Here is a 15,126-nt window from a genome sequence, read left to right as displayed (position 1 = left end):
AGTTCTTTCCTCCTTTACTTCTTGAAGGATAGATAACCCATCTACCCCTTGGTCAAATGTCAAATGTAATCTAGACCAGCCGAAACAAAAAAAAAAAACCTAAAATATAAACCCCCTTTTTGACTAAGCACACCCTCCCTGGATGGATCAAGGCTCGCTGGAGCATCGTCCACCATCGCGAAACTGAAACCTATTATCGTTTGAGCGGCTGGCTTATCCCTTCTTGAACTTGAGCAACAGTATACTAATGGTAAGGAAGATCACGATCCAGATGGCAGTAGAGGCAAATCCGATGTAAACGTTCGGGTCCTCGATCAGCCAGCCACGCTGCAGGATGGAGCGTAAAGATTCGGTCGATTTGGTAAGTGGTAGAAAGACGGAGAACACTCGCACGAGCGGATGCATGCCCTCGATCGGCCAGATGATTCCGCACAGCATGACGATCGGCAGGAAGCTACCCATCGCCATATACGTAGCAGAACGTTCATTATCACAGGAGCAGGATACGACGAAACCTGTGAGAAGGAAGGCATGGTTAGTAGGCACACTACAGAGAGTTGGTGTCGTGTGTGTTGTGTGTGTTTTGTGGTGAATGTCTTACCGAAACACATGCCACAGAGCCCGGTCAGGATGGTGAGTAGGATGACCCACACGATATCACCTCGATTGGTAAGATTGAATACGGAAAAGCTAAACAACATGACGAGCGCGGTCTGGAAACACATCACCAGGAACTGGGTGGTGACGTGCGAGAAGAGAATCTCGATACCGGTGATGCCCGAGACAAGGCAACGCTCCAGAATGCCTTCGTTACGTTCGATCAACATGGCGCCGGATGTGAGGGCGACCGAGAGGAAGAAGATAATGCTGAAAGAAAAAAAAAGGATACAGAAAAAGGTCAAGTATTAAGACACTAAGTTTAGAACGGAAACTAGAATTGTTACTTACGTGAGAATCACGCCAGGTGCAGCAAAGTCGGTAAAGTTTGGTTTCCGATCGCCGTACACGGGTTTGTTCCACTGGAATGGAATTCGCCCATTGGATGGGTTCACCTCACAGTCCGTCAGTATGTTTTCGATAAAGTCAAAGAAGGCGTACTGGATGTCACGGTAGAGAAGTGTTCCTATCTGTTGATCTGTTAGGGAGAAGAAGGAGAGTACTGTAAGCGTCTACTAGCAACATCTAGTGTCATATCGTCTTACTTGACATATCCATGGTAACGGCAAGATTGGATGCGTCAATGGTGAAATCATCCACATCACGACCTCGTTCGGTTCGCTCCACAAGTGAGTCGGAATAGTTGGACGCAAATACGAGCGCTCCCCATGCTTTACCACGACTTACTTCCTGTAACGCATCGTCTTCTGTGGAAAAGAGCTCCTGCAACGAACCGTTCATAGGATAGGTTAGTAGTGCATTATAATCAACACCTCCTCATCAAATACTCACTATGACAACGCTCCTATTTTTTAGGTATTCCATGTAACGACAGCTAAGCAAAGAATAGTTGCATCCGGGATAGACTGGACAGTCCTGGAATCCAAAACCTGCTTCCTCGAGTTCGTAGTTCGCAACGGCTAGCTTCAACCCAACGGGATCATGTCCGATCGCCCAGCAGAAAAGAATAATCTGTGCCACCGGTAATCCGATAATGAAGGCCATTACACTGTAGAAAACGATAGAAATTAAGATTCTGTTGCTTCTAGCTTCACATTCCTCTCAAAAGCCTCTCCCATTCTACCCACCCAACGTTACGCCACATCCAGAGGAAATTTTTCCAGATCAACGCACGCATATGGTTCGGCTTGACGATCTTCAAATAGTCGACGAACGGTGTCTTTGTGTCCTCTTCCGGTGGTAGCGGAGGTGCTTGTATCTCCGGTGTAACTGCGTCAGGCCCTCGCGAAGACATGGAAATATTATCACCAAACTCTCCCGATATCTCGCCGTGATCTTCTTCTGGCGAAAGATCTAGTGCCGGATTGCTGATGGCCGGTATTCGTACATGCTCCACCACTTCCTGCGCGATCGACGAACGTCTCCGTTTGCCCATGTTTTGCAGCACGGATAGCTTCAGGAACACGTCCTCGAGCGATTCGGCTTGATACTGAGCTAGCAAATCGGCGGGTGATTCCTCGGCCAGGAATTTTCCACCACGCATCAGCCCGATCATGTGAGCCTGTCGCGTTTCCTCGATGTAGTGTGTCGTCACGATGACGGTGGTGTTACCGGACTTGGTGATCTCCACCAGATGGTCCCATATGCTTTGTCGCAGCACCGGATCAACACCGACGGTCGGTTCGTCGAGGATGAGCAGCTCGGGTTCGTTCAGGAGGGCCGCCGCGAGGCTCATGCGTCGCTGCTGACCGCCGGAGAGATTTTTCACGAACCGTGAAGCATTCGGTAGCTGCAGCAGCTTGCAGAGGAAGTCCGTCTTTTCATCCACCTGATCCGTGGTCATACCGTAGATCCAGCCGAAGTAGATGAGCGTTTCACGTATGGTGAACTCACCGTACAGTGCCACCTCCTGGGGCATGTAACCGATGCGTGGCCCCGGTACGCCGGATCCACGTGAACCGGGCCGTCCACCGAGCACCCAGATTTCGCCCGAATTAAGCCTACGCCTTCCGACGATACAGGAGAGCAGTGTCGTTTTACCGCAGCCCGATGCACCCAGCAGCCCATAGCTATCGACAGGGAACACGGCAGATGGGACGGAGGGATAATTAATCAGCAGCTAATTAATGAGCCACACGGTACAATACTTACATTGCGCCTTTGGGCACCGTCATGTTCAAACCGTCCAGGATGACGTTCGGGTTCTTTTTGGTGCCGTAGATTTTGTGCGCCCGTCGTACGCAGACGGCTTGCTGACGGCGGATGGCCACAGTGGAGGGTTGCGACATGAACATTTTTCGTCTTGCCGCTAGGTCAAAGTCTGTGTCGTTGGTGGCAGATGTTTGGCCACTGCCGGTCGCAACCGGTGGAATTCCTTCCGACTCTGCGTCCATGGTGCTGTGGAGTGGGGAAACAGGCAGAAAATAGTATTGGGTTAGAAAATCGTCTACAGTTGATAGAACCTCTATTTATAAAGCAAAATACAGCCAGCCTTTGTGTAACGGGTAAAGGCAAACAAGATGTCCAAGATGTCTGGCCTAATCAACAAATGTTGATTTTGAACTAGGCAATCATTTCATCTTGCGTTTTAAGTTTTACGCATCGAATTCAGTTGACATTCGGCGCACTAAATGCGCATCCATACGTCTGGCTGCGGTCACCGATGTAGCGGATCGTGTTTGTGTTGTGTAAATTAAGGCTGTTAATGGAATGGATTCCACCATTTCCATCCAGACTCAATTCCGCTTACTATCCTTCCCTTTGATTATTGTGAATCTGTTTGTATAATTTTTTTCTACTCCTATCGTTTGCAGTTCAGGAGAAACAACTGAGGCGGATGGGCGTTTGTATGTTTGCGAGAGTGCGCGAGAAAGAGGAAATATCAATTTAATTGCCGTTAATGAAGCTTGACGCGGTGTTTGTATGTTTGCACGGGTAGCTTCGCGAGGGCCGCGCATTAACTGCATTAATGCAAATATCATTCTGTGCGGGACGCGTACAGCTGCATCGGGAGCCGTTCTCAGGCTTCCGTCGAAAGCAGAGTCAAATATGCGTTCGAACGGAACGGAAATCAAAGCGATTTGGTAGATTTATTCGATTGAATTCGATAAAGGGGTGCTTTTGGTAGGGATTACCCTTTTTTTTCGGATTGTTTGTACTGGCGTGGTGCATATCGATAGCATTGATTGCTTACAATGTTTGTCCGGTGTGGAAAGGTGAATAATGGCATTTGGAAGCAGTTTCGGTAATGCGGATGTTCTATCTGTTGACAGGAAGGCGAGTTATTTTGTAAATAATTATGCTTTTTAGTAATGCTGAAGGGTGGAAATCAATTTTCCCAAATAAGCTCTACCGATTTATGACTCTTTAATTCTATGAGATTGAGAGTCCTCTTTTTAGGTTCTAGACCGAGAAAATGGCCATACTGATACTACACCGAAGAGTACTAAATTCGAGAGTGAAAATTGCATACATTTAGGGTTTGCCGCCTAGTGTTGTAGCGCAATAAACGATCTCCTCTCAAAACCTAAAATTTAAATACAACCACACAAACATACCGAATATCACACATCTTTATGCCAACCATTTCGGTTAAACAACTTGTACAGACCAAACAACAGGTTCTAGCGTCGCAATCATCACACTCGACTTCTGCCCCTGTTCGAGAACATACCACGCCCTACCGTCACTCTCTTTCTCGGACTCGGACCAAATGCCGAGTGTCGCGGAAAGTTGAGCCCTCACCTCACCAACAAGAATGTGGCATTGTTTTACAACACACTTGCACAGTTGGTACACCAAATTGTGAGCAGCTGACTATTCGGGGTGATTGCAAACCTGCAAGGTTGCTGGCCATAGATTGCAACGGTGCACCGCGCTCAGGCACGTTAAACTTTAGCGTGTTGAGATAGAACTCGAACCTTGTGCAATTGATTGCGGGGTGGAAATGGGGATGGGGCCTGCCCATTCGTAGTAACTGAAGCCCGAACTGAGCAAAAAAGTAGCTTCAAGTTGCATGAGGTAGCGTGAAAGTGTTGTTGTTTAGGCTCGGTTTTGTTACTGTTGCGTTCTTTTGCCAGGCGGTAAAGAATGGAAAAAATGTTCCGCTATTTTGCATTGCCGCAGTGCCTACGGACGGGTGTGATGATGTGTGGGAAAATTTCTAGAAAACGGTGTACGCGTTAGGAAACGGACCCTTGGCACGGGATTACCTAATGGTTTCGAGAGCGGTTGGTGGAGTGATTGGTTAAATAGTTTTTAATGAGGAGGGACGACTGGCAGGCAAAATTAGACAAAGGACTTTGATGGGTAAATACGTTCCGAATCGAACCAGGAACAATCCTGAACCATGTGTTTTTGAGTGTGCCTCTGACAAAATCTTGTAATAATATGTATATGTATTGGGCTCACGCTTGAATTGTTCTGATGCCACCGAAAATGGCCATTACTATTTTGTTATTCTACCGTTAAATTATATTGAAAATACAAAGATCAAGAATTGCATATTTCTAGGCGTATCAAAGGCTACAAATAATCTGCGCTATCTGTTTCGGAATATTAGTACTAATAAAAGATGAGAATTTACATAATATTGGCACACTCACTTTAATATCGCAAGTCGTTCAAGTCCTTTAGTAAAAAAAACTTTTAAATCGAAAACAAAATAAAATAAAATTTGAAGCTCCGTTTATAGAAAAGGCAAAAAAAAACTCAATTAATACGAATGCTAATTAACACCGATCGAGCAAAAACGACCAAATCGAGAGCTCTTGTTTTCTTCTTTCCCTTCCCCATGCATAAAGCACCATCACTATATTAAAAACTCATCAAAGCTAATGGCTAAACAGTATGCAAAAGCGAGTGCGTCACAACTTTTACCAATAGGAACCAGCCAATCAATTTATTAGTTCCGAAATGAGTTTGATGCGCATAACTTACAGGCGCGAATTCAGGAACGAAAAGGGAAGCCAACTTTTCCGTTCAGCAATATTCCCTTCTTCATACAGGGCTGCTGCTCCCAAGGGCCGAACGTTCGGCGAGTGCTTTGTAGTACATATGTACTGTGGGCGAAAAACTTAAAATCAAATACTGATGCGCATCGCCCACTGCCAACACACTTCATGCGAGGGGGGGTATGCTTTTGAGCGAGTTCCTGTTTTTCGTCCCTTTCTTGTTGTTCTTCTGCTTCTTCCAATCGAATATGCATTACGACACTTTTGCGCCTGCCTGTGTCTGTGGCCGTCGTAGAAAGCCAAAGTAAGAAAGACCTACCATTCTGGCGGGGGAATGTCGGATCGCGGCAACACGATAAGCTTGAGGGCAGTAGAGTAGCAGCAGCAGAAGCACCGTCATCGTAAGCGCGAAAAAGGGAAAAGTTTTTTAATTGAATTAAATCGTGTTTCCGCCGGGCTCCGTTTTCGCGCGCGCACCGACGGATGGAAATTGCATGTTGGTACGGTTTTGTGCAGCAGCATTTTCGTGCCAAAGGATGGTCGGCGTCGCTCGATTAGCGGTGGTACCAGTGGGTAAAGTTGGGATGATTGATACGCAGCCGGCAATGCGGTTTCCGTTTCGGTATTGGCAAGAGATACGGTCCCAGTGTCTCGCGTACACGGGATGGAAAACTACTGAAATTAAATTGCCACCATGCCACCCAACGACTCCGTCGAGCAAGTGGTATATGGTGTTTAGGATCGCACGGATTGGGCAGTAGTTTCATTCATCGAACAAGGTAACAGTTCAATGTCATGATCAGACCCGGTACCGGTTATGTAAATGCGCTCACACTCATCAGTAGTTCAAGCGTATGTGAGTGAGAGGCCGGCAAGTGACTGGTAATTAGACGACCCCCGTCAATGGGGTGCAAGGGTGTCACAAGGGGCTGTCTAATATTTACGGCTGATTTTTCTCGCACTCTGTTCAGATCAATCTACGGTGGTGGTGTCGGACAGTATTGCCATCGGAGCAATTATCTTTCCTCGAGGTTTGAGTTGTGCGCGACGGGAATGATGGCCATGGTCAGGGTTATCATGACACCCACAGTTATTCCTCACGCTAGATGGGTGGGGCCAGGATGGTGGTAATAGACATTGACCCCTTCGACTAAACAGGGCAAAGGTGTCCGTCATATCCTCACAGCGACCTGTGCACATTTATCGAATTAATTCGCCTAATTATCTGCTTTTTTTTCTCTCTCGCTCGATGTCTCTCCACGTGCTATGAGACTTCCGCTTCCACTGGGGCTGATGATATAGTGGTACCTCCCGGTTCAAGGTGTGTGTGTGTGTGTGTGAGAGAGATCGCTAGCCACTAATCCATTACTACACGCGGCTCAATCTAAAAAGCGTAATCTTGATAGGTCGTGCTCAAACCGGTCACGTAAGTGACGAACCCGTGCGATGTTCCGTGCGTACCACCAAAACGACACCAGTCGGCGGTGTCCATTTGCATTTCGGGGTAGCTTTAAATGGTGGCTTTCGTGTTTATGGGCCATCGATGCTTTGCGTGACCCATTGCTGCTGCTGCTGCTGCTACTGCTGCTGCGTGTGATCGCCCGCCGGACACTGCGTTTGACGAATTGCAGCATCATCCCATTTCAAAAAGGTTAAGCTAATTGACAGCAGTTTTCACTTAATGTGGCACACGATTTTCGTGTATCCCGATGGGGAGTGTGGTTGGGGCGTGGTTGCATTTTGTGGTTTCCGAAATCACGAAACGGGCTTTAGAACAATCGGTTGATTAAATTAATTTGGAAAATGTGTACGGTGTAAGAGGTCACCGAAAGGACCGCATTTACAAGCGGAAAATTGAGAATTGGTTGATGGAACTGTTGATCGGTTGGGGAACCTACAGGCACAGAAAAAAGCCTCCCTTTATCACCAGATGTGTGAGTTTCCGTTTAATCGGCGTGAGTTAGTTACTCTCGTTGCAAAACCAGTCGTTACAGGCTCATTACCTGCCACAAACAGGATCAAGCGAACGAATGGTAGCGAATCCACAGTTTCGTCGTCGACCTATAGACGATGGTGTAAGCAGCGACGGAAGTGTACACTCATCTAGTGCCGGCTGTCGTACGTCGTCACATACACAGCGAACATTCCCATTGACGTCAATGACGATCGATGAGCAACGTCTAGTTGGATACTCGTTGCACCTAGCTAGCAAGTGGGTCGTTAAGGTAGTGTAGCAATCATAGGAATGCTTCACGCAACGAAAACGCATCGGGTGCAAGTACTAAGAGTTAGTAATTTTCCTCCTAATTTTGTAATTAAACAATGTTGAGTCAAATAACCTTCTCGATGTAGTCCGGATGTGGATGGACTGATTGTGGGTCATTTGCTGAATAGAGTAGCAGGATATAGTTGGTTGGAATCCAAGAAAAAAAAAACATCGATATGAATTTTCTCCGTACTCGATTACAGTGATGCATAGTAACGCTTGTAATATTTGGCTGTTGGTAAGGGCTGCTGAAAACTGACTTCTGAAGGTATACCCCTAAATTCTAAGAGACGTAAAACTTCCTTCGGAAACAACGTCTCAAAAGCGATGGCTACAGCATCATAAATACCAAAATTCTGAAATTTTGAAATCAGGTGTCATTCTTTTCATCTAATTTAAAGATTTAAAATAGCACATTTTTTAAAATTTTATTTTAATTTTAAATTTAGTTTGCTAAAATCGTAAGCAAACTCAGAAAAAAGACCGACCGAGAAACGCTACGATGCGTTACAATTATGTTTCCACCATACCTTTTTATTTTATTTTGTGAATGTTTCATGCTTTTTATGGGTGATATTAAATATTTTTTTGTGTGTTTTTATCGTTTATATAAAACACATCCACTTTTTAGCAGCACGGTAGTGTGCTAAAAGCCTCAAAAGCGCATAACACGACCGTGCAATTTTATTCATACATGCACATTTGCCAGCCAGAAGGAATTTCATTTCTCGCCAGAGAAATGCACGCCAGCAATGGCATACGAAGGTTTTCTTGCATTGCAACTAAAAAAAAAAAAAGTATATTACCCATTGCTTGACTCCTACATCGGTAAGCACTGTTATTCATTTCGTTTTTCTGAGTTTCCTCTTTTTCCAGTACCCTGGTTGCTCAGTACCGTCCGCTCACATGTGTGCACCGCACGGTTGATGTCTCATTAAGTAATTGTGCAGAAAAATGTAATTTAATATAATTTTTCCTCCCACTTGCTGGTGGGCAATCGTTTCACTGCAGGTACTGATACTGCATCGAAATCGTTTCTGTCTGGCCGCCTGACAGCCGGTTTTTTTTTGCGTGTGCTGCTTGTGTTGTTGAATCCTTAAGATTAAAGAATGAAATTCAAATAAATTTATTGATTTCAATTGTGTTGCTTATTGTATTTACATTTTTGGATAGATTTTTTTTAAAAACTGATCTATTCTTTGAAAAAAATACGGAGTTTGAAATTATATTTCATGAAGCAAACTATTTTAGGATCTAAATGGTAGCTTCTCTTTAAGACGCAAACAAAAATCAGCAAGGAAAGTAGTGTGTGCTCTAACAGTAACCACTGCAGTGCTAGCACTGAATGAATATTTCAACCATTTCTCGAGAAAAGCATGCAGAAAGACTGGCAGCACGATGATGTGTGAGATGTGATTCCCATGTACTTGTTGTAGGTGAGCGGGAAAGCCCACAAGTCGGCAAGTTGCCTCCGTTGCTTCATTGCGGTTTACCACGTGAGAAGAGGACAGTCAAGCCATGCCCCTGGCCGGGGTTGGGGTGGTCACTGGTCCATGTGTAGGTCACATCCCCGAGAACTGACCAGCATGGTTTCATTTCTTTTCAAGCGAAATGATTAGGGCTGCATCCACAGTGTTTGTGTGGGGCACGGGTTTACATGCAAAGGCGTACCGGGTTTTGCACTTTATTATTTCATTAAACATGAGTTTTTGGTGAGTGGCTGGTAAGTCTGCAGTGTTTTAGTACTTGTTTAAAAAAAAAATGGAAGAGAATAGAGTTGAGCGTTTGCTTTCGGGCTGCTGCAGTAGTGATGCGCAAAACGCTGCAAAGTCTGAAGTTAAATATTTTATTTTGTACTTCAAGAAATTGAATTTAACGTTTTTTTTATTAGCTTTTGTTTTTGAGGTTGCTTAAAACTGTTGGGTAAATATTAGCCAACGGGAGATCCTTCACGTCGTATGCCTGCTTGGGTTCCTTCCTGTTAAAACATGCATTCTATTCCCACGAGAATCGTGGGTTAAGGGCTACACACTCACTGCTTCAAGTGACGCCGATGAAAGCACACCTCATTATGTTCCTGCTAATAACATTTGCATCATACATGTTGCTTGTTTGCCTGTATTAACGCGACTCCGATTGGATTTAACCTTGTCCGAAAAAAAAAAGAAAGAAAGAATCGAAAAGTCCTTCACGGGTCATGTAGCTCGTAGGATTTTGGGGCCGGTCGTGTCGTGGCCTGGAAACAAATTTGCGGTAAGTGACGGTGTTCTGCTTTTCCCCCCTTTTTTATTCTCACCCCAAACATTACAGAACGTTACGTGCGGGTGTACTCATTGCGGTTTATACCGCGAAAACAGTTTTTTTTGTGTGTTTTCGTTTTCATTACGGGGTTGAAGCAATCCTGCGATCCCAAAACTCCCACCGCGAACCACGCTCATACATATGCAAATGACATCCTAAGCCCGGTTACCGTACCGAGATACCTTTTACGCCTGGCGACGGTGGACCATTTGTTTTGAGCTGTCGCTGTTGCGTCCATCCTGGGCACGCTCAATCCCGGCCGAACTTGAACTCTTCCCCTCGCACTTCACTGTAAGATGGCAAGCGGGAAGATGGGAGTACAAAAGTGCAATGGGTCGCAGCGGGCATGGCGGTTGCATTTGCAATGATTGCCTTCTCGGTGCTAAGTTTTATCACCGTTCGTGATGCACGTGGCTTGGGAAGAGAACAGAAAATAAAAAAAAATCGCAAACCTGTCTCGCCCACTCGGCTCGTAAGAGCTAGGTTGTGCAGTTGGATTCTCAACTGCAAGCCAATTTGCATTCCACACTCCACGCACCAGCAGCAGCAGCTCCGTGCTACGATTCCCGAGGAACCTCCCTTTGCCTGCTGGATTGGATTTAGTGAAATGGACGTGAAGCAGTTTTGTTGTAAAGTTTTCTTTAACATGTCACTGAACCCACTACACTGCCCTTTAAGCCAACCCCCTGTAGCTGTAGGGTGAAGGCCGTACGAGTCGGACAGGGCCGGGTCGATTTATGAGTTAATATTGTAATGCAGTAACGTTACAGCGATGCACTGATCGCCAATTTGCAGTTGGAATGGAAAACGATCAGAAGAACTCAGTCAACAACTGTGCGGTCTGTATCGTGGACGGTTTCGAGCATATGTTTTAATGTAAGCTCGTTTGATTTACTCTTGAAATTCATTACCATCTCCATTGAACGCAGCAAACTAGTGGAGATCTATGTGGTGGAATGGGAAGGAAAGTCCGGGTCCGCCCGGAGCGGTGAGGGTGAGGATGCCCTTGAACGCTTCGATGCCCTCCGATCGGAAAGCCAAGCGAGCAGATGACTGCGAATTGACTTCACCTTCGGCTATGGTGGCGTCGGAAAGATGTTTCAAATTTGAAACATTATTATTAAACCTTGCATCAGCTATGGCACAGGTAGAGCACAAAGTAGTGCCGGTGCTGCATACAACCTCAACCAAAGGGAGTCTACAATGTGCGATGTCTGTAATGGGTTGGCTGCGCAGAGAGCTGGTGAAGAAGGTAGAAGATATTTACAATGAAGCTTGCTTTGACCCACAAGGTTTCTATATAATGTAACCATTTTAATTGAACGGTAATGGAAGGTACACTTAGGGTCGTAGAAAATGTTGCTTAATGAATTGAACGTTCAAACTGGATAAAGGATTTCATATAAGTTCAAGCGGAATATGCTATGCTGTCAGAACAGTCTTTTAAATGAATTTTAAATAATTTAAAAAAAAAGACAACATCTAAAAGAATGTCTAAAGATTAAAAGAACCCTTGCTAATGCATTTTATTTCGAGCTATTCGTTTAGCAAGCAAGTGAGTGAAAAATCCAATTTAAATTTCATAAAACATAATTCGAAACTTCACAATAAAACATCAACAAGAAAGTAGTAAAAACTTGCTTTACAAAATGAAAAACGTAAAACAAGAAGGACACGAAGGATGTCATCATAAACACCTGATGCGATCCTGGTTGCAGATGTGTGCATGCGCTTTTTTGTTGTTGTTGCTGCCCACTCTCACACCCATTAATCTGATAGCACAACCGAAATCAATTAACTCTCAACCGTATCGTCCTGCTTTTTTTATTATTGTGCCCCTCCCCGCCGCGTGCTTTCGATGCGTTACAAGCCACTTTTTGCTCCACGCGCGCTAAGCTGCCAACTTGCTAATGATTTTCTGACCATTTTTCGGAGTTTGATTCATCGTGCCCCATCGTGTACGCTGGGGCCACCGTTGTGGCGTTTTAAATGCTGTCGAAGATTAAAACTTAATTTGTTTCAATCTATCCATGCGGAACGTTGGCACCCGTGACCGTGGGCGTGCCCCCGAATGTATGCAATCGTAGGGAAGGAATGCAATTATCCAACGCGTGTATGAACCGCGAATTCGCGATTTCCGTTCTGTGTTGTGCTGTTGTACTAACGGGACAGTGGGAAGGGAGTGGGTGAGCTTTCTGTTTGATGTTTGTGTTTGTTGTTTCGCTGTTGGTGTTATTGTTTGATTTAATTTTCGCTACGTTTGCTCGAATGTGACGGTGGAAGAGAATGCGAAAATTGTATCGATGTTTGCACTTGACACACGGACACTATCGGTGGGTATTTCCATCCTTTTTTTTTATCTTTCTCTCTCTGTATTTGTTCTCAATACCGGCCCTAAAAAAAGGGAGAAAAAAGTGTGACAATACGTGCCACAAACGCTTGATATTTGTCATTTGCTGACGGTTTCGTTCCTTTTTTTTTATCGTTCACGTCCCACTCTGCCGCTCCGTGTATGCTTTCTTTTTATGTGTGTATTATCGTAGCGGAAATTGACTTCAAGTACAATTATGCACTTATCCGGCTCACTCGAACGCGATTTGCGTAGTGAGGAAAAACATATAAAATAAAGAAAAGAATGCAACGCACAGGTCGCTCGGTGCTAGCGTGCGAGAGAAAATTGAAAACTGCGTCCACCACACGGATGACTCAACGGTTCGTGATTGATTCGATTTATCGATCGATTGATCATCCAACGTACGAATGCGTTTGTGTGTGAGTGTTCGTACACATTCGCGGTCGACCACACACAGAATGCGTCACATCCGGTCCTGATGGGGCAGGGTTTTCCTTTTTGCTGAATAAACCATCGCCGTTGCGAATGTGAATCGAATGTCCTTCGAGCATATGCGAGTGTGTGTGTGCGCGCGTTCAGCTTTCATGTTCATTTATAGATGCATCATACCGATGGTAACGAACGTACACAACCTCTCGGTGTCTCGCCGAGTGCGGCTACAAGAGTCATTAAATGTAAACTCTGCAGCGCTCGATCGTTGCATGTTTAATAATCCGCTCGCGAACATATTAGTTCTTCTGTGGGTGTGTGTGTTTGCGTGATGTTTAAAAGCATCGTGCTCTAGATACACCAGCCAGAAGTGGATATTGCCATACTCTTTATGTAGCTATTTTCCGATTGCCACATATCCTGAGTTCGTTCGTGGAGGGTTTTCGATTTCTAAGGGGACGAAGAGTCCTCATCCTGTGAAGCATCATTTGGAGGTTGAGCAGGTCTCCGGCCAGAGAGTTTTGTTTGCACTTGATGCACCAATGCACTCTCTGGTGGCTTCTGGTTTGGGAAGTCAGAATGGGTTTGGGAAAAGAATGGATTCTAGCAAATTGTAATGAAAACTGAAGTGTGTTTCTAATTTTTGTTTTTATCACAACGCATTACAACAAACCAACTAAAGGGTACTCTGTACGAAAATTATGCTATCATTCAACGCAAATGCCAGATACAATTGGGTTCCAAAAAAAAAAAAAAATTAGCCACCGAATAAAGTTGAAGTAACGTCACAGGAAGAACAGATTCCGACTACTGTGTGGTTACTAATTTGTTTATGCAGAAATAATAATCAGCAATCAGGGAGCTATACACTGTACGAGTACGTTTGTCCAAACAGCGGTTAACTGTGCGGTCAAACGTGGCCTTCGGGTTTCGAGCGAAGCAGTCGGAGGTAGAAATCATGTTGAATTATGAAATTATTCATCCACTATTTGTGCACCGCTCGGCGGCTAACCTTCAGCAAACAAGTGCCCGTGAGCAGCAGCACCAGCGGGCCTAAAGAAGACGTTAGGAGGCAGATCTCCAAACTTTTGCACACGTCAAATCAACTTCCCTCTGCGTATCGAAGCGGGTAACTATTTATTCTTCAATTCACAGTTCGATGATCGACGGTATAAAGGTCTACATTGGGCTGGAACTGAGTTTCCCCCCCCCCCTCTTTTTGCCTAATCGTGACGTCAATCACTGGAAAAAGAAACGGACACTCCGTTGGAACTCTTTGTACGACCACTTGTTACTTTTTTGACAGTAACACGGCGGCACATTGATTTTGGGTAACTCTTACCCCGGGTTCTTGCTGTACTTGTTCCGTGTACGTCATTTACGTGTTTTTTCTTCCGGCACCCGCAAAAAGGTTCCCTGGCGATGGTAATGAGTGTTCGTGTGATGATCCATTAGAACGGAGAAGCGAACCGTACGATGATGAGTTCGCAAATCGAACTCAGAGTAGCATCTTCAACGGTACGAAAGTGGACGAAACCAGAAACGCGCGAAGCAAAAAGCAAGCAGGAAATCACTTTTGCATGATCTATTGAATTGAGCTTGTCCATGTTTGGCAGTGTTGGTGAAAAGGGCAGTGCGAAGAGAAAAAAAAATAACTCCACAAACGTGTTGGTTCCTGATCGTTTTATGCTTTCAAGATGCTCACAAGGCAAAACGAAAGCATCACTTTGATAGTGGAAAATGTTTACACGTGCTCGGTGGTAAATGGACCGTTCATGAAATCAGGACACCCTGAGGGTAGTCTGGTGTATAGCAGAAATATCTTTACCTTTACCGGGATGCTGTACTTTCTGCTGAGTAATTTTTTCGTCTTTGTGCGTAAAGTACCATCATCGATGGTTTATTGACGAGAGCAGATCAGCAGAAAGATCACCTTAAGTTAATGTCTTTTTTTTGAGATGAAATAAGTAGAAAGACTTGAAACAAATTTTTCATCAGTAGTGTAGTGGACTGTTCAAGGGTTGGCAAACTTGAAATGTTTTACTTTAAGTTTGCATTATAATTTTATGAAGACGACCCTAGTCTGTACACGGATAAAACTGGGTATCGAATTCGGAATGCTCCTTCGTAGAAAAGACTGACGGATAAACTGCATGGATGAGTCAGGAACAAAAAGTAGAAGAAGAAGTCTTATCAGACCCAAAGTA

The 15,126-nt window shown here is 44.8% G+C and overlaps 2 protein-coding genes across 3 annotated transcripts in view; both read right to left on the bottom strand.

Annotated features, from left to right (window-relative positions):
* Positions 1–15,126, bottom strand: part of LOC126556650 (phospholipid-transporting ATPase ID) — a 143,293-nt gene that overhangs the window by 64,830 nt on the left and 63,337 nt on the right. The window contains exon 1 of one of the 2 annotated variants that reach the window (XM_050212040.1): positions 13,354–13,357. The exons of the other annotated variant lie outside the window; for it this stretch is intronic. The gene's annotated coding sequence lies outside the window, so the exon portion shown is untranslated. Of the gene's footprint in view, positions 1–13,353; positions 13,358–15,126 lie in introns of those variants that run through there. 2 annotated transcript variants of the gene reach the window in all.
* LOC126557165 (ABC transporter G family member 23) lies at positions 184–3,011 on the bottom strand. Its single transcript, XM_050212846.1, has 7 exons — positions 2,770–3,011; positions 1,746–2,687; positions 1,450–1,666; positions 1,203–1,380; positions 949–1,135; positions 602–867; positions 184–515 (listed from the first exon to the last, which is right to left on the bottom strand). The coding sequence occupies exons 1-7, from the start codon at positions 3,009–3,011 to the stop codon at positions 214–216; spliced, it is 2,334 nt and encodes a 777-aa protein (XP_050068803.1). The 3' UTR covers positions 184–213.

Source organism: Anopheles maculipalpis, chromosome 2RL (assembly GCF_943734695.1).
Source record: "Anopheles maculipalpis chromosome 2RL, idAnoMacuDA_375_x, whole genome shotgun sequence".
NCBI classification, from domain to species: Eukaryota; Metazoa; Arthropoda; class Insecta; order Diptera; family Culicidae; genus Anopheles; species Anopheles maculipalpis.
This window is presented reverse-complemented; position numbering and strand designations above follow the sequence as displayed.